The sequence below is a fragment of the Salmo trutta genome, chromosome 30 (assembly GCF_901001165.1).
Source record: "Salmo trutta chromosome 30, fSalTru1.1, whole genome shotgun sequence".
Lineage (NCBI taxonomy): Eukaryota > Metazoa > Chordata > Actinopteri > Salmoniformes > Salmonidae > Salmo > Salmo trutta.
The window spans coordinates 43,237,150-43,256,310 of NC_042986.1; the positions used below are offsets into that span (position 1 = coordinate 43,237,150).

A 19,161-nucleotide genomic window follows, 5' to 3' on the forward strand; every position below is an offset into this window, starting at 1 on the left:
CCAACCTTAAAAGTAACAACAAAGAAAGTTAGTACGTCTGTTAGGAAATATCTTTGTCACCCCACTTGGACAAGGTCTGTGCTGCGCCAGAAACTCTAAATGGGGAGATGGGAAACTCCGTTCAGTTCGCAAGGTCTGTGCTGCGCCAGAAACTCTAAATGGGGAGATGGGAAACTCCGTTCAGTTCGCAAGGTCTGTGCTGCGCCAGAAACTCTAAATGGGGAGATGGGAAACTCCGTTCAGTTCGCAAGGTCTGTGCTGCGCCAGAAACTCTAAATGGGGAGATGGGAAACTCCGTTCAGTTCGTAAGGTCTGTGCTGCGCCAGAAACTCTAAATGGGGAGATGGGAAACTCCGTTCAGTTCGTAAGGTCTGTGCTGCGCCAGAAACTCTAAATGGGGAGATGGGAAACTCCGTTCAGTTCGTAAGGTCTGTGCTGCGCCAGAAACTCTAAATGGGGAGATGGGAAACTCCGTTCAGTTCGTAAGGTCTGTGCTGCGCCAGAAACTCTAAATGGGGAGATGGGAAACTCCGTTCAGTTCGTAAGGTCTGTGCTGCGCCAGAAACTCTAAATGGGGAGATGGGAAACTCCGTTCAGTTCGTAAGGTCTGTGCTGCGCCAGAAACTCTAAATGGGGAGATGGGAAACTCCGTTCAGTTCGTAAGGTCTGTGCTGCGCCAGAAACTCTAAATGGGGAGATGGGAAACTCCGTTCAAGTTCGTAAGGTCTGTGCTGCGCCAGAAACTCTAAATGGGGAGATGGGAAACTCCGTTCAGTTCGTAAGGTCTGTGCTGCGCCAGAAACTCTAAATGGGGAGATGGGAAACTCCGTTCAGTTCGTAAGGTCTGTGCTGCGCCAGAAACTCTAAATGGGGAGATGGGAAACTCCGTTCAGTTCGTAAGGTCTGTGCTGCGCCAGAAACTCTAAATGGGGAGATGGGAAACTCTGTTCAGTTCGTATTGTCATAGTTCTCTTTAATTTCCAAACCTCATCTCAGGTAGCTACAGTATTTAATCTAACTCGAACATTTAACTACTACAAACTAATTTAAATTACAATAAATAAAGGTTAACTTGTTTGTCGCCGTCCAGTGGCAGCACAAGTGGGCATTTGATTTGCAAACTCATCACATGATCAGCGTCTTGTCAGCTAAAAAAGTACTTCTGGGTCACGGAATTTCTGATATTTTCAAAATAAAATCAAATCAAATCAAATCAAATTTATTTATATAGCCCTTCGTACATCAGCTGAAATCTCAAAGTGCTGTACAGAAACCCAGCCTAAAACCCCAAACAGCAAGCAATGCATGTGAAAGAAGCACGGTGGCTGGGAAAAACTCCCTAGGAAAAACTCCTGAGAAAGGCCAAAAACCTAGGAAGAAACCTAGAGAGGAACCAGGCTATGAGGGGTGGCCAGTCCTCTTCTGGCTGTGCCGGGTGGATATTATAACAGAACATGGTCAAGATGTTAAAATGTTCGTAAATGACCAGCATGGTCAAATAATAATAATCATAGTAATTGTCGAGGGTGCAACAAGCACGTCCGGTGAACAGGTCAGGGTTCCGTAGCCGCAGGCAGAACAGTTGAAACTGGAGCAGCAGCATGGCCAGGTGGACTGGGGACAGCAAGGAGTCATCATGCCAGGTAGTCCTAGGGCTCAGGTCCTCCGAGAGAAAGAAAGAAAGAAAGAAAGAGAGAATTAGAGAGAGCATATTTACATTCACACAGGACACCGGATAAGACAAGAGAATACTCCAGATGTAACAGACTGACCCTAGCCCCCCGACACATAAACTACTGCAGCATAAATACTGGAGGCTGAGACAGGAGGGATCAGAAGACACTGTGGCCCCATCCGATGATACCCCCGGACAGGGCCAAACAGGCAGGATATAACCCCACCCACTTTGCCAAAGCACAGCCCCCACACCACTAGAGGGATATCTACAACCACCAACTTATCGTTGGTGGTTGTAGATACCGTTGGTGGTTGTAGTGTCCCAGGTGATAGTAGAAATGTGTCAATAACCAGTCATGATTTGAAAAATAATTGTTTAAACATTAACAATGATATACATATTTGTTCATATTTAAAGTGACATTTGCATAAAATGTGGGGTTTAAAACATGCTCCAAGGTCAAATAAATGTGCCCAATGCGAATCACTGTATATGGAATACATATTGACTTAGAGCAAGAACTATTCTGGGTGCAGTAGTTAAAGTATTGTAGGAAATACTCAGTAAGATCTGTAGAATTAATAAATTGGGTAATTTCATGGGGCTCTGAATAATACGCAGTGTTGCTGGCCTTTAACTCTACCCTTTCCATTGGCAGCCGAATCACATCACATGTGGCTTACTGGCACCACAGAAAACCCTCTACCCACACAGCAGTGCAGGGCATGCTCACAAATCAAAGTTTCTTAGATTTTTCCCAGACCTCAAAAGTCGGATGTGGTTTAGGCATTGTTGTGAACACAGAAAATCACATTTTGTCGTTTTTTTCTTTAAAAACTGGGGGAAACCATTTTTGGGGGGGAAACCCAAAACCTGTAAAAACAAAACCAAGAAATCAGAATTTGTGGAAAAAACGGAATTAGGTAATAAATAAAAGTTGATTTTTAAAAGGCCCTAGAAACATTTTAAAAGGCTCTACCAACGGTTTAAAAGGCCCTAGCAATGGTTTAAAAGGCCTTACCAACGGTTTAAAAGGCCCTAGCAACGGTTTAAAAGGCCCTAGCAACGGTTTAAAAGGCCCTAGCAATGGTTTAAAAGGCCTTACCAACGGTTTAAAAGGCCCTAGCAACGGTTTAAAAGGCCTTACCAACGGTTTAAAAGGCCCTACCAACGGTTTAAAAGGCCTTACCAACGGTTTAAAAGGCCCTACCAACGGTTTAAAAGGCCCTAGAAACATTTTAAAAGGCCCTAGCAACGGTTTAAAAGGCCTTACCAACGGTTTAAAAGGCCCTAGCAACGGTTTAAAAGGCCCTACCAACGGTTTAAAAGGACCTACCAACGGTTTAAAAGGCCTTACCAACGGTTTAAAAGGCCCTACCAACGGTTTAAAAGGCCCTAGCAACGGTTTAAAAGGCCCTAGCAATGGTTTAAAAGGCCCTACCAACGGTTTAAAAGGCCCTACCAACGGTTTAAAAGGCCTTACCAACGGTTTAAAAGGCCCTACCAACGGTTTAAAAGGCCTTACCAACGGTTTAAAAGGCCTTACCAACGGTTTAAAAGGCCCTAGCAACGGTTTAAAAGGCCCTAGCAACGGTTTAAAAGGCCCTACCAACGGTTTAAAAGGCCCTAGAAACATTTTAAAAGGCCCTAGCAACGGTTTAAAAGGCCCTACCAACGGTTTAAAAGGCCCTACCAACGGTTTAAAAGACCCTAGAAACATTTTAAAAGGCCCTAGCAACGGTTTAAAAGGCCCTAGAAACATTTTAAAAGGCCCTAGCAACGGTTTAAAAGGCCCTACCAACGGTTTAAAAGGCCCTAGAAACATTTTAAAAGGCCCTAGCAACGGTTTAAAAGGCCCTACCAACGGTTTAAAAGGCCCTACCAACGGTTTAAAAGGCCCTAGCAATGGTTTAAAAGGCCTTACCAACGGTTTAAAAGGCCCTAGCAATGGTTTAAAAGGCCCTACCAACGGTTTAAAAGGCCTTACCAACGGTTTAAAAGGCCCTAGCAACGGTTTAAAAGGCCCTACCAACGGTTTAAAAGGCCCTACCAACGGTTTAAAAGGCCTTACCAACGGTTTAAAAGGCCCTACCAACGGTTTAAAAGGCCCTAGCAACGGTTTAAAAGGCCCTAGCAATGGTTTAAAAGGCCCTACCAACGGTTTAAAAGGCCCTAGCAACGGTTTAAAAGGCCTTACCAACGGTTTAAAAGGCCCTAGCAACGGTTTAAAAGGCCCTACCAACGGTTTAAAAGGCCCTAGAAACATTTTAAAAGGCCCTAGCAACGGTTTAAAAGGCCCTAGCAACGGTTTAAAAGGCCCTACCAACGGTTTAAAAGGCCTTACCAACGGTTTAAAAGGCCCTAGCAACGGTTTAAAAGGCCCTAGCAACGCTTTAAAAGGCCCTACCAATGGTTTAAAAGGCCTTACCAACGGTTTAAAAGGCCCTAGCAACGGTTTAAATGCCCTACCAACGGTTTAAAAGGCCTTACCAACGGTTTAAAAGGCCCTAGCAATGGTTTAAAAGGCCCTAGCAACGGTTTAAAAGGCCCTACCAATGGTTTAAAAGGCCTTACCAACGGTTTAAAAGGCCCTAGCAACGGTTTAAAAGGCCCTAGCAATGGTTTAAAAGGCCCTACCAACGGTTTAAAAGGCCTTACCAACGGTTTAAAAGGCCCTAGCAACGGTTTAAAAGGCCCTACCAACGGTTTAAAAGGCCCTAGCAACAGTTTTTGCTGTGACTGTCTGTACTTTAGAGTGTGTGTCATCCTGCAGCACAGCATTTTGGGGGAAGTTGAGGTCAGGTCCAATATTGACTATGCACCAAGAGGGAAAGAGGTTGGGCTATCCTAGAAATGTTTTAGAGAAATATAATGGAGACAATTTAGCAGACGCTTCTATCCAAAGCGACTTACAGTCCTGCGTAAATACATTTTTACGTATGGGTGGTCCCGGCAATCGTCCCCAATATCCTGGCATTTCAATGCTTTACCAAGATGCATGACATGGTTATAAATGCTTTGTGAAGACTCAATTTAATATGATTTATAAGGCATTTATTAAGCAGTGCTTATGCCACCCTTTATAAAGCACAGGTTTGTCATATTTGACATAGTGAGTAATGTCACATTTGACATTGGTGGTTATGTCACACAGTTATGCCACATTTATGAACCCTTTATAGAGCTTGACATACGGTTATAGATGATTTGTAACACATGTATGTAGTGTTAATGAAGGCTTTATGAAGGTTCAATGTCTCTTAAAGCAGCAATCAGCAGTTGAAACAATAGACTCCTCTAATCTGTCTTCCCTTAGACTCCTCTAATCTGGTTTCCCTTAGACTCCTCTAATCTGGCTTCCCTTAGACTCCTCTAATCTGTTTTCCCTTAGACTCCTCTAATCTGGCTTCCCTTAGACTCCTCTAATCTGTCTTCCCTTAGACTCCTCTAATCTGGTTTCCCTTAGACTCCTCTAATCTGGCTTCCCTTAGACTCCTCTAATCTGGTTTCCCTTAGACTCCTCTAATCTGTCTTCCCTTAGACTCCTCTAATCTGTCTTCGCTTAGACTACTCTAATCTGGCTTCCCTTAGACTCCTCTAATCTGGCTTCCCTTAGACTCCTCTAATCTGTCAGAAGTCCCAGAGTTAGAGGCTGACGGCAGGACGAGGAAAAGCCACAGACGGAGACCCAAGGTGAGGCATGTATGTGCATTTTTTATTTATTTATTCATAGTTGTTTTGTGTGTACATCATGTCAGATAATTTCCTCTCTAATAATTTGGTGTGTTTACAATTGCCCGGGTCAATCCCAGAGCGATAGTATCATCTTTCTGTCCTCTCTAACTCTCTCCTTCTAGCAGCAGGACCAGCGTTACTATAGTGTAGACCTAGAGAGAGGTCCTACAGGTTTTGGCTTCAGTCTGCGTGGGGGCAGTGAATACAACATGGACCTGTATGTCCTGGGACTGATGGAGGGAGGACCTGCCTCGCGCAGCTACAAGATACAGGTGAGACAGACAGCTGGGTGTGTTGGGACTGATGGAGGGAGGACCTGCCTCGCGCAGCCACAAGATACAGGTGAGACAGACAGCTGAGTGTGTTGGGACTGATGGAGGGAGGACCTGCCTCGCGCAGCCACAAGATACAGGTGAGACAGACAGCTGAGTGTGTTGGGACTGATGGAGGGAGGACCTGCCTCGCGCAGCCACAAGATACAGGTGAGACAGACAGCTGAGTGTGTTGGGACTGATGGAGGGAGGACCTGCCTCGCGCAGCCACAAGATACAGGTGAGACAGGCAGCTGGGTGTGTTGGGACTGATGGAGAGAGGACCTGCCTCGCGCAGCCACAAGATACAGGTGAGACAGGCAGCTGGGTGTGTTGGGACTGATGGAGGGAGGACCTGCCTCGTGCAGCCACAAGATACAGGTGAGACAGACAGCTGAGTGTGTTTCTCTCTGTGTGTGTGTGTGTCTCTGTGTGTGTGTGTGTGTGTGTGTGTGTGTGTGCGTCTTTGTGTGTGTGTCTCTCTCTGTGTGTTTGTGTGTGTGTGTGTGTGTGTGTGTGTGTGTGTGTGTGTGTGTGTGTGTGTGTGTGTGTGTGTGTGTGTGTGTGTGTGTGTGTGTGTGTGTGTGTGTGTGTGTGTGTGTAATTGTTGTCGTTGTGTAACCTGTATTGTATTCTTGCTGTGTAGGTGAGTGACCAGCTGGTGGAGATAAATGGTGACAGTACAACAGGAATGACCCACAGCCAGGCCGTAGAGCAGATAAGAAGAGGAGGACATCGTATACACCTCGTACTGAAGAAAGGAAACGGATACGTCCCAGACTATGGTAAGAGACAGGGATACGTCCCAGACTATGGTAAGAGACAGGGATACGTCCCAGACTATGGTAAGAGACAGGGATACGTCCCAGACTATGGTAAGAGACAGGGATACGTCCCAGACTATGGTAAGAGACAGGGATACGTCCCAGACTATGGTAAGAGACAGGGATACGTCCCAGACTATGGTAAGAGACAGGGATACGTCCCAGACTATGGTAAGAGACAGGGAAGGGAGGTGGGTGAGACATAACAGAAACCTAACAAAGATCCTATTGGGATGTAAACTGTATGTGCGTCACAGTGAAGGACATGACTATTGCTAGAACGTTAGCTAGCATCTAAAACCCTGATTGGTCTCTTAGTGACCTTTATTGACCCGTTCTGGATAGTTCTTTCACTTGTTTCCTCAGCTTTCTTTCTCATAGTCTCAGAGTCTCAGAGTCTCAGAGTCTCAGTGCTCAGAGTCTCAGAGTCTCAGAGTCTCAGTGCTCAGAGTCTCAGTGCTCGGAGTCTCATTGCTCAGAGTCTCAGAGTCTCAGAGTCTCAGTCTCAGAGTCTCAGTGCTCAGAGTCTCAGAGTCTCAGTGCTCAGAGTCTCAGAGTCTCAGAGTCTCAGTGCTCAGAGTCTCAGTGCTCAGAGTCTCAGGTGCTCAGAGTCTCAGAGTCTCAGTGCTCAGAGTCTCAGTGCTCAGAGTCTCAGTGCTCAGAGTCTCAGTGCTCAGAGTCTCAGTGCTCAGAGTCTCAGAGTCTCAGAGTCTCAGTGTCTCAGAGTCTCAGTGCTCAGAGTCTCAGTGCTCAGAGTCTCAGTGCTCAGAGTCTCAGAGTCTCAGTGCTCAGAGTCTCAGTGCTCAGAGTCTCAGAGTCTCAGTGCTCAGAGTCTCAGAGTCTCAGAGTCTCAGTGTCTCAGAGTCTCAGTGCTCAGAGTCTCAGTGCTCAGAGTCTCAGTGCTCAGAGTCTCAGAGTCTCAGTGCTCAGAGTCTCAGAGTCTCAGTGCTCAGAGTCTCAGTGCTCAGAGTCTCAGTGCTCAGAGTCTCAGTGCTCAGAGTCTCAGAGTCTCAGTGCTCAGAGTCTCAGAGTCTCAGTGCTCAGAGTCTCAGGTGCTCAGAGTCTCAGAGTCTCAGTGCTCAGAGTCTCAGTGCTCAGAGTCTCAGTGCTCAGAGTCTCAGTGCTCAGAGTCTCAGAGTCTCAGAGTCTCAGTGTCTCAGAGTCTCAGTGCTCAGAGTCTCAGTGCTCAGAGTCTCAGTGCTCAGAGTCTCAGAGTCTCAGTGCTCAGAGTCTCAGTGCTCAGAGTCTCAGAGTCTCAGAGTCTCAGTGTCTCAGAGTCTCAGTGCTCAGAGTCTCAGTAGCAGAGTCTCAGTGCTCAGAGTCTCAGAGTCTCAGTGCTCAGAGTCTCAGAGTCTCAGTGCTCAGAGTCTCAGTGCTCAGAGTCTCAGTGCTCAGAGTCTCAGTGCTCAGAGTCTCAGAGTCTCAGTGCTCAGAGTCTCAGAGTCTCAGTGCTCAGAGTCTCAGTGCTCAGAGTCTCAGAGTCTCAGTGCTCAGAGTCTCAGTGCTCAGAGTCTCAGAGTCTCAGTGCTCAGAGTCTCAGAGTCTCAGTGCTCAGAGTCTCAGTGCTCAGAGTCTCAGAGTCTCAGTGCTCAGAGTCTCAGTGCTCAGAGTCTCAGAGTCTCAGTGCTCAGAGTCTCAGTGCTCAGAGTCTCAGTGCTCAGAGTCTCAGAGTCTCAGTGCTCAGAGTCTCAGTGTCTCAGAGTCTCAGTGCTCAGAGTCTCAGTGCTCAGAGTCTCAGTGCTCAGAGTCTCAGAGTCTCAGTGCTCAGAGTCTCAGAGTCTCAGTGCTCAGAGTCTCAGTGCTCAGAGTCTCAGCTCAGAGTCTCAGTGCTCAGAGTCTCAGTGCTCAGAGTCTCAGTGCTCAGAGTCTCAGAGTCTCAGTGCTCAGAGTCTCAGAGTCTCAGTGCTCAGAGTCTCAGTGCTCAGAGTCTCAGAGTCTCAGTGCTCAGAGTCTCAGTGCTCAGAGTCTCAGAGTATGTCTCAGTGCTCAGAGTCTCAGTGCTCAGAGTCTCAGTGCTCAGAGTCTCAGTTCTCAGTGTCTCAGAGTCTCAGTGTTCAGAGTCTCAGAGTCTCAGTGCTCAGAGTCTCAGTGCTCAGAGTCTCAGTGCTCAGAGTCTCAGTGCTCAGAGTCTCAGTGCTCAGAGTCTCAGTTCTCAGAGTCTTTGATCTTCCTGACTTTCTTCTTCCTATTTCTCTCTTTTTCCTGACCGTACATGTGGTCTCCTTCTTTCTTTGTACTGTCCCTTCATCTTCCTCCTCCTCCTCCTCTTCCTCCTCCTCCTCCTCCTCCTCCTCCCTCTCAGTGGAGCTCTCCAGCCTGTCTCTGTGTATGACCAACTCTAAGCAGGGTGAACCTTGTTTCTATGTCATCGGCAGAACAGAAAATACGCGGTTGGTATCTCTTCCTGTTAGTCTTCCATTCTCTTTGATTTCTGTTGTAGAACCACTCATCTTACAATAGGCTCATTCATCCCCCTCCTCTCCCCTGTAACTATTCCCCAGGTCGTTGCTGTAAATGAGAATGTGTTCTCAGTCAACTTACCTGGTAAAATAACGGTAAAATAAAAAAATAACAAAAAAAAACTTGATGTATACCACTCAGTAGACCCTTGTTATCCATTCTAGTATGTGATCCCTGCGGGAATTGAACCAACAACCTTAGCGTTGCTAGTGCCACACTCTTCCCAACTGAACCATACAGTCTGAAAGCACGTGTCCATGTTGTCCTGAGTCAAGAGGTAAAACGTCAGGGGTGTCTCTTACGTTCACGTTTATTCGCTCTTGTAGATAAATTCTATGTACAGTGAGTCGTACCTCCAGACCCCTATGGAATAGACATATTTATATACCACTCATAGTCGTATAGGATCCAACAGTACACATTCACAAAGTGTAGTTGTGATAGAACTAGGTTTACAAAATCTCAAGTCTCTTTCACAAAATTCCCTGTTTTTTTTTTTCAATTTCCAAAAACATCTCCCAACCAGGATTTTGGGACAGCCAGAGAATTTTGGAAAAGTTACCAGAATTTTGCAAACCTAGATATAATTGAATAAAAGTTGTTGTTCAGCCTCCGTAATCATTGTATTTCAGTAGAAACATCAGCCGTGTTATCTCAGTGAACATTTACAGTACATTACTTAGGCTTTCTGAAACAAAGAGAATGAAATGAACAGACTTGGTGTTTCTATTCTGAAGGCCACGAGGCTATTCTCTACATTTTCATCCCATCTCATCGTAACCTGTTTTGTTTTCATTACTTCAAACTTGGATAACACTGTTTTAAACTGGAAAATGGTTTCTAATTTGTGTTTTCCCTCTAACTCCCTATCACCTCTCTCTCTGAACCCCACCCCTCTTTCTGATTATTTTTCTTGTCTCTCCTCTCTCTCTCTCTCTCTCTCTCTCTCTCTCTCTCTCTCTCTCTCTCTCTCTCTCTCTCTCTCTCTCTCTCTGACCTCTCTCTCTCTCTCTCTGACCTCTCTCTCTCTCTGACCTCTCTCTCTCTCTCTCTGCCCTCTCATCCCCTTCTCGCCCCCCCTCCCTCTCTCTCTCTCTCTGACCTCTCTCTCTCTCTGACCTCTCTCTCTGCCCTCTCCTCCCCCCCTCTCTCTGCCCTCTCATCCCCTTCTCGCCCCCCCCCTCTCTCTGCCCTCTCCTCCCCCTCTCTCTGCCCTCTCCTCCCCCTCTCTCTCTGCCCTCTCATCCCCTTCTCGCCCCCCCCCTCTCTCTCTCTCTCTCTCTCTCTCTGACCTCTCTCTCTCTCTCAGACCATGATCCCAGATCAGTCTCCTTCTCTCTCTACCCAGAGGATGCGGGTGTGGCTGCAGTAGATAAGACGCGCTCTCTGCCAAGGAAGAGCGAAAGGGTGAATAGTGGAGAGGAGAGGCAGAGTAAAGGAGGTAGTCTGGGGGGAACGAGGAGCAGAGGAGGAGGGCCAGGTACTCCTGACACAGACCTGGATTGGCCCGAGGAGGAGGAGGGTCAGGTGGTCAGCCACAGAGGTCAGAGTTTAGGGGATAAGGACAACGGGAAACGCACCCAGAGTTTACCCAAGAACAGACAGGAAGTGGAGGAAGAGGAGGAGGAGGTGAGGCCCAGCGAGGCCAAACAGAGGTCAGAACAGCAGAGGATCAGGGAAATGCAGAGTAAGAGGAAGAAGAACAGGAGAGAGAGGGGAGATGAAACAGAGGAGTTTCCCATCAGAAACACAGGTGAAGGTAAGAGAGAAGGGGGGAGGAGGGAGAGAGAGAGAGAGAGGGAGACGGAGGATTCTGGACCAGCAGAGAGAGTTCCCTTCTCCTTCCTCAAGCCGCCGCTGCAGGATGGAGAGGCTGAGCTGTCTAATGCAGAGTCGGGGGTAACAGGGACCTACGGAGACAGCTTCTCTGACCAGGTCAGCCTGTCTACAGCTAGCATCTTCAGTTCCACCGCCCAAGACCCCAGGGACCAGAGAGGAGACCCCTGGAGCACCCAGTCATGGCTCCGGGCCAACCATGAATCCCACACCCCAGGCCCCTGGAGCAGCACACAGCCACAGAGGGCCACCTACAACAGTCTCCGGATTAAACCTGACCTGCAGACGTCTCAGGTTTTGGTGGGACACAGACTGACAGGAAACAGGCTGAGAGGATGTCTTGACTTATAGATGATAGATAATCCTTGGTTAGAGATTTCCTGGATTATTTCCTCGTAATTTACCTCTTGTCTGGGACACTTGCCTGACCACTTGCACCACCCAATCCCCTGTTAACCCACCCCTTGACTAGGACCCATCATCATACTCTATGACTCTATCTACCTAACACCATTGCCTATAGAAGTCCACTATCACTTTGGATCTACATCATAATGAGTGGTATTATCTTCAACATAATCATTGTCATCACAACTTTTTTTTATAATGGATATGCAAGTAACAACAACATCAAACATCTCTCTACAAACCAGACAGCAGCTACATCAACCCTCTCTACAAACTAGACAGCAGCTACATCAACCCTCTCTACAAACCAGACAGCAGCTACATTAACCCTCTCTACAAACCAGACAGCAGCTACATCAAACATCTCTCTACAAACCAGACAGCAGCTACATCAAACCTCTCTACAAACCAGACAGCAGCTACATTAACCCTCTCTACAAACCAGACAGCAGCTACATCAAACATCTCATATCAACACTCTCTACAAACCAGACAGCAGCTACATCAACCCTCTCTACAAACCAGACAGCAGCTACATCAACCCTCTCTACAAACCAGACAGCAGCTACATCAACCCTCTCTACAAACCAGACAGCAGCTACATCAACCCTCTCTACAAACCAGACAGCAGCTACATCAACCCTCTCTACAAACCAGACAGCAGCTACATCAACCCTCTCTACAAACCAGACAGCAGCTACATCAACCCTCTCTACAAACCAGACAGCAGCTACATCAACCCTCTCTACAAACCAGACAGCAGCTACATCAACCCTCTCTACAAACCAGACAGCAGCTACATCAACCCTCTCTACAAACCAAAAATGGATTGTTAGCACCACCTAGAGGCTATAGTGATGTATTACAATATGAGGAGCCACCACGATGCTCACATTATAATACTCCACTTTCTTTTAATATCATATCATGTTTGAATTATATTTTATGTAGATGATTTATTTAATTTTTTTGGTAAAAAAAAATAATAATGTTACGGAGATTTAGATAAATGATTAAGAGAAATGATTTGCCTCCTGCTTGCTTAGCCTGGATTGTAACTTATTCTCTCCTTTACGTCTTTCCTATGTGGTCTTACGATGTGATGCTACAGATGTCAGGGGATAGTAATTATGATGTCATATATATATAGTTCCTCCAACCAGGACTTCTGGAAAACCTGCACATTTTGGGAAAGTTACTGTTATACAGTTGAAGTCGGAAGTTTACATACATTTAGGTTGGAGTCATTAAAACTCGTTTTTCAACCACTCCACAAATTTCTTGTTAACAAACTATAGTTTTGGTAAGTCGGTTAGGACATCTACTTTGTGCATGACACAAGTCATTTTTCCAACAATTGTTTACAGAAAGATTATTTTATTTATAATTCACTGTATCACAATTCCAGTGGTTCAGAAGTTTATATACACTAAGTTGACTGTGCCTTTAAACAGCTTGGAAAATTCCAGAAAATTATGTCATGGCTTTAGAAGCTTCTGATAGGCTAATAGACATCATTTGAGTCAATTGGAGGTGTACCTGTGGATGTATTTCAAGGCCCACCTTCAAACTCAGTGTCTCTTTGCTTGACATCATGGGAAAATCAAAAGAAATCAGCCAAGACCTCAGAAAAAAACATTGTAGACCTCCACAAGTCTGGTTCATCCTTGGGAGCAATTTCCAAATGCCTGAAGGTACCACGTTCATCTGTACAAACAATAGTACACAAGTATAAACATCCTGGGACCACGCAGCCGTCATACCACTCAGGAAGGAGACTCGTTCTGTCTCCTAGAGATGAATGTACTTTGGTGCGAAAAATGCAAATCAAACCCAGAACAACAGCAAAGGACCTTATGAAGATGCTGGAGGAAACAGGTACAAAAGTATCTATATGCACAGTAAAACAAGTCCTATATCGACAAAACCTGAAAGGCCGCTCAGCAAGGAAGAAGCCACTGCTCCAAAACCGGAATAAAAAAGCCAGACTACGGTTTGCAACTGCACATGGGGACAAAGATTGTACTTTTTGGAGAAATGTCCCCTGGTCTGATGAAACAAAAATAGAACTGTTTAGCCATAATGACCATTGTTATGTTTGGAGGAAAAAGGGGGAGGCTTGCAAGCCGAAGAACACCATCCCAACCGTGAAGCACGGGGGTGGCAGCATCATGTTGTGGGGGTGCTTTGCTGCAGGAGGGACTGGTGCACTTCACAAAATAGATGGCATCATGAGGGAGGAAAATTATGTGGATATATTGAAGCAACATCTCAAGACATCAGTCAGGAAGTTAAAGCTTGGTTGCAAATGGGTCTTCCAAATGGACAATGACCCCAAGCATACTTCCAAAGTTGTGGCAAATGGCTTAAGGACAACAAAGTCAAGATATTGGAGTGGCCATCACAAAGCCCTGACCTCAATCCTATAGAAAATTTGTGGGTAGAACTGAAAAAGTGTGTGTGAGCAAGGAGGCCTACAAACATGACTCAGTTACACCAGCTCTGTCAGGAGGAATGGGCCAAAATTCACCCAACTTATTGTGGGAAGCTTGTGGAAGGCTACACGAAACGTTTGACCCAAGTTAAACAATTTAAAGGCAATGCTACCAAATACTAATTGAGTGTATGTAAACTTCTGACCCACTGGGAATGTGATGATAGAAATAAAAGCTGAAATAAATCATTCTCTCTACTATTAATCTGACATTTCACATTCTTAAAATAAAGTGGTGATCCTAACTGACCATAAGACAGGGAATTTTTACTAGGATTTAAATGTCAGGAATTGTGAAAAACTGAGTTGAAATGTATTTGGCTAAGGTGTAAACTTCCGATTTCAACAGTATAAAGGTTATATACTGTATAACTGTACTGTTATAGAGACTAGTGATCTATAAGTCTCTACAGATCTCTACTGGTGAATTTCATTTTCTTGCCAAGCTGCTTTTAACCAAATCGAGTATTGACAGTGAAGCTTTTACAACGGTCACATCTAAAATCGCACCCTAATCCCTATATAGTGGACTCATTTTTTTTGACCAGAGCTGGTTGAAAGTAGTTCCCAATGTCAGGAATAGGGTGCTATATTGGACGCAACTGTTGTCACATTCTTTGCCAGTTGAACAAATACTTTTAAAAGCAGATACTGTATTTGAGTGAAATACTCAGACTGAACAGTGTTGGTGAATTGAAGATGTGAATGAACGTTATAACACGGTGGCAAATTTTTCCTTTAGAAATACACCTTCGTACTGAAAGCCATGTATCTAGAATGCTACACTACACAGCGACGTCCTATCAGAACTGTCCCCTGCCGGTCTCTGATCCATATCCGCTTCATTACATTACTATTTATTAAACGCTACAATATCGTCATTCTGTGATCGTTCCCCATTTCAGCTCCGCCTGTGTTTCAGTAACCAAGAATGTAATAAACAAAGAACAGACCCATCACATCTCCCTCCCTCCCTCCTCCCCCCTCCTCCCTCCTCCTCCCTCCTCCTTCCTCCTTCCATCCTCTCCTCCCTCCCTCCATCCTCTCCTCCCCTCATCCCCCCTCCCCTCCTCCTTCCTTCCCTCCTTCCCCCCTCCCCTCCTCCTTCCTTCCCTCCTTCCTGCCTCCTCTTCCTCCCATCTTCCCTTCCTCCTCTCCTCCCTTTCCTCCCTCCTCCCCTAATCCTCCCTCCCCTCATCCTCTCCTCCCCTCCCATATTTTGCTCTGGTGACTTGCCTTTTGCTAAATATGAATTGTTATATGCTATGTGTGTGTCTAAAATGGTTCCCTTTTCCATAGATGGGCCCTGGTTAAAAGTAGTGCACTATATAGGGAATAGGGTACCATTTTAGACGCAAACCTATGTTGTTGAGTTTTCAGGAGACTGACTTACAAGGGCATTTTGATACTGGTCTTCTATGCATTTTGTAAGACTCGCTGGTTTAGTTAATTGCTGTAGGAGTTTTATGTACTAGGTGCTCTGACGGAGTGCTTTCCAGAGGAGGCTGGTGGGAGAAGCTATTAGAGGATTGGCTCATTGTAATGACTGAAATGGAATGAACGGAACCGAGTCAAACGCTTAGTTTCTATGTGATGTGTTTTGTTCCATTCCATGAGTTCCATTCCACGAGTTCCATTCCACGAGTTCCATTCCACGAGTTCCATTCCACGAGTTCCATTCCACGAGTTCCATTCCATTAATTCCATTCCAGCTATTACGATGAGCCCGTCCTCGTATAGCTCCTACCACCAGCCACCTCTGGTGCTATACTACTAGTTGATAGAATAACAAGAGTTTTGGTAAATGTACAGTTTAAACACATCCATGTGTGCCGGACGTCGACACGTACACACTTATGCATCCAATAATTACCTCGTCCTCTCCTGAGCAATAAAAAAAAAAGGCTTTTTTTTTCTTCTCACGTCTGCTAAAGTTATGCAACATGTAGTTTCACATGAGCTCAATGAGGATTAAAAAAAAATACCTGGGTTGTGTTCATTAGGCACCAAAAACGGAAGAAAACGGTCTGAAACATGGAGGGACTACCTGGACTCGTCCAATAAGTAACAGTAATTTTACAATTTTCTGTTGCAAAACAGTTTTATTAAAACGTTGCGTGCCCTAATGAACGTGACCCTGCTAGAAGGTACAGCATGGATTGAGGTATATGTTGTATTAGGGCGGGAGGAATCGTTAAACCAGCCTTTGACTTAATAAATTAAAGGGTAATGAATTAACTACTGTAGTTGATAAAGGTATTCAACTCTATTTCATGAAGTGTTTTTATAGAATGACTATTTTAATATGTTTGCCTTTGTTGACGGGAATGAAGAGACATTTCACCTCTATGAGCTTAACGGTTCTTTGCTCACCATATTGTCACTGGAAGCTTTGAAGCAACGCAGCTAATCAATCGATCAATCAATCAATCAAATGTATTTATAAAGCCCTTTTTACATAGATTTAGTAGCTAATCCACTTGAATAAATCCCTGGAAATTGAATGGTTTATGTACCAGCACTACATTACATAGGAACAACACCGTACTGTAAACTACAGACTCAGTATGTAGTACTACATTACATAGGAACAACACGGTACTGTAAACTACAGACTCAGTATGTAGTACTACATTACATAGGAACAACACGGTACTATAAACTACAGACTCAGTATGTAGTACTACATTAAATAAGTACAGCACCGTACTGTAAACTACAGACTCAGTATGTACCACTACATTAAATAGGAACAAAACCGTACTGTAAACTACAGACGTGCTGAATGAAGCAAACCGGCATATTCAGAGGCACATTTTTGCATACAGAACACCACACCCCAAAACTGCAGAGGGATTAGCCTATATACAGCGAAGTCATATTCAGATCACACCTTACTGTTTCAACATACAGTGCATTGACTTTGCACTTAAAGTCAACCACCTGAATTGTCAGTCGACTACAGATGCCATATCATAATTTGATCATCCTGCTGCAGGAATTTCTTGCACAGCAGGAAATGCAAAATTGTATTGTAATTCAAGGTTTTAAAAGGCATATAAAGTTTGTAATTTCCCCTTAAAAATGTCAAACTTGATTTACCATAACAAAAAACATATCAACCACTACAAAAAAGTCTATTAATTATAATCCACAAAAAAACTATTGACATTTGCTGTTGCTGCAGAATTATTTTCCTGCTGCATCAAACTGGCTCAAATTAAGATCCTACAACTGTACTCTTATCTTTCTCTCCTGGCACCAGATAATTCAAGAACAAAAACAAAATCTAACATGGTGATGAAAGCATGGTAGATGTTAGTGAAAATCACCTGCAGTGTAACCCTTACAGAGCTCATTGTTTCCCCCTGCAGTGTAACCCTGACAGAGCTCATTGTTTCCCCCTGCAGTGTAACCCTGACAGAGCTCATTGTTTCCCCCTGCAGTGTAACCCTGACAGAGCTCTTTGTTTCCCTCTGCAGTGTAACCCTGACAGAGCTCATTGTTTCCCCCTGCAGTGTAACCCTGACAGAGCTCATTGTTTCCCCCTGCAGTGTAACCCTTACAGAGCTCATTGTTTCCCCCTGCAGTGTAACCCTGACAGAGCTCATTGTTTCCCCCTGCAGTGTAACCCTGACAGAGCTCATTGTTTCCCCCTGCAGTGTAACCCTGACAGAGCTCATTGTTTCCCCCTGCAGTGTAACCCTGACAGAGCTCATTGTTTCCCCCTGCAGTGTAACTCTTACAGAGCTCATTGTTTCCCCCTGCAGTGTAACCCTGACAGAGCTCATTGTTTCCCCCTGCAGTGTAACCCTGACAGAGCTCATTGTTTCCCCCTGCAGTGTAACTCTTACAGAGCTCATTGTTTCCCCCTGCAGTGTAACCCTTACAGAGCTCATTGTTTCCCCCTGCAGTGTAACCCTGACAGAGCTCATTGTTTCCCCCTGCAGTGTAACCCTGACAGAGCTCATTGTTTCCCCCTGCAGTGTAACCCTGACAGAGCTCTTTGTTTCCCTCTGCAGTGTAACCCTGACAGAGCTCATTGTTTCCCCCTGCAGTGTAACCCTGACAGAGCTCATTGTTTCCCCCTGCAGTGTAACCCTGACAGAGCTCATTGTTTCCCCCTGCAGTGTAACCCTGACAGAGCTCATTGTTTCCCCCTGCAGTGTAACCCTGACAGAGCTCATTGTTTCCCCCTGCAGTGTAACTCTTACAGAGCTCATTGTTTCCCCCTGCAGTGTAACTCTTACAGAGCTCATTGTTTCCCCCTGCAGTGTAACCCTTACAGAGCTCTTTGTTTCCCTCTGCAGTGTAACTCTTACAGAGCTCATTGTTTCCCCCTGCAGTGTAACCCTGACAGAGCTCATTGTTTCCCCCAGCAGTGTAACTCTTACAGAGCTCATTGTTTCCCCCTGCAGTGTAACCCTGACAGAGCTCTTTGTTTCCCTCTGCAGTGTAACTCTTACAGAGCTCATTGTTTCCCCCTGCAGTGTAACCCTGACAGAGCTCATTGTTTCCCCCTGCAGTGTAACCCTGACAGAGCTCATTGTTTCCCCCTGCAGTGTTACCCTGACAGAGCTCATTGTTTCCCCCTGCAGTGTAACCCTGACAGAGCTCATTGTTTCCCCCTGCAGTGTAACCCTGACAGAGCTCATTGTTTCCCCCTGCAGTGTAACCGTTACAGAGCTCTTTGTTTCCCCCTGCAGTGTAACCCTGACAGAGCTCTTTGTTTCCCTCTGCAGTGTAACTCTTACAGAGCTCATTGTTTCCCCCTGCAGTGTAACCCTGACAGAGCTCATTGTTTCCCCCTGCAGTGTAACCCTGACAGAGCTCATTGTTTCCCCCTGCAGTGTTACCCTGACAGAGCTCATTGTTTCCCCCTGCAGTGTAACCCTGACAGAGCTCATTGTTTCCCCCTGCAGTGTAACCCTGACAGAGCTCATTGTTTCCCCCTGCAGTGTAACCCTGACAGAGCTCATTGTTTCCCCCTGTAGAGTTCAACAGACTAGCTGAGTCACTAGTGTACCTGATAACTCTGGTACCAGGCTCCCATTGCCAGGGCTCAATGTAAAGTCACTAGTGTACCTCATAACCTTAATTACAGTCCAGCACCATTTATCAATGTCAATGCGATTTATAAATATGATCAATATTTTTATCCAACTTCATGATATTATTAATTATTGATCGCCATGTTAGGGGCTACAGCTAATTGCATGGTAAAACTGTACTGTATAAGAGTACTACAGCAGTACTGACTGAAACTGTACTGTATAAGAGTACTACAGCAGTACTGACTGAAACTGTACTGTATTAGAGTACTACAGCAGTACTGACTGAAACTGTACTGTATAAGAGTACTACAGCAGTACTGACTGAAACTGTACTGTATAAGAGTACTACAGCAGTACTGAC

General features: G+C 45.3%; 1 protein-coding gene across 1 annotated transcript in view; it reads left to right on the plus strand.

Annotated features, from left to right (window-relative positions):
• Positions 1-11,572, plus strand: part of LOC115168786 (membrane-associated guanylate kinase, WW and PDZ domain-containing protein 3) — a 69,451-nt gene extending 57,879 nt beyond the window's left edge. Inside the window, exons 12-15 of the mRNA XM_029724341.1 lie at positions 5,295-5,371; positions 5,536-5,685; positions 6,371-6,509; positions 10,318-11,572. Of these exons, the coding sequence (XP_029580201.1) occupies positions 5,295-5,371; positions 5,536-5,685; positions 6,371-6,509; positions 10,318-11,195 (1,244 nt within the window). The 3' untranslated portion in view covers positions 11,196-11,572. The remainder of the gene's footprint in view (positions 1-5,294; positions 5,372-5,535; positions 5,686-6,370; positions 6,510-10,317) is intronic.
• The last annotated feature ends 7,589 nt before the right edge of the window (positions 11,573-19,161 follow it).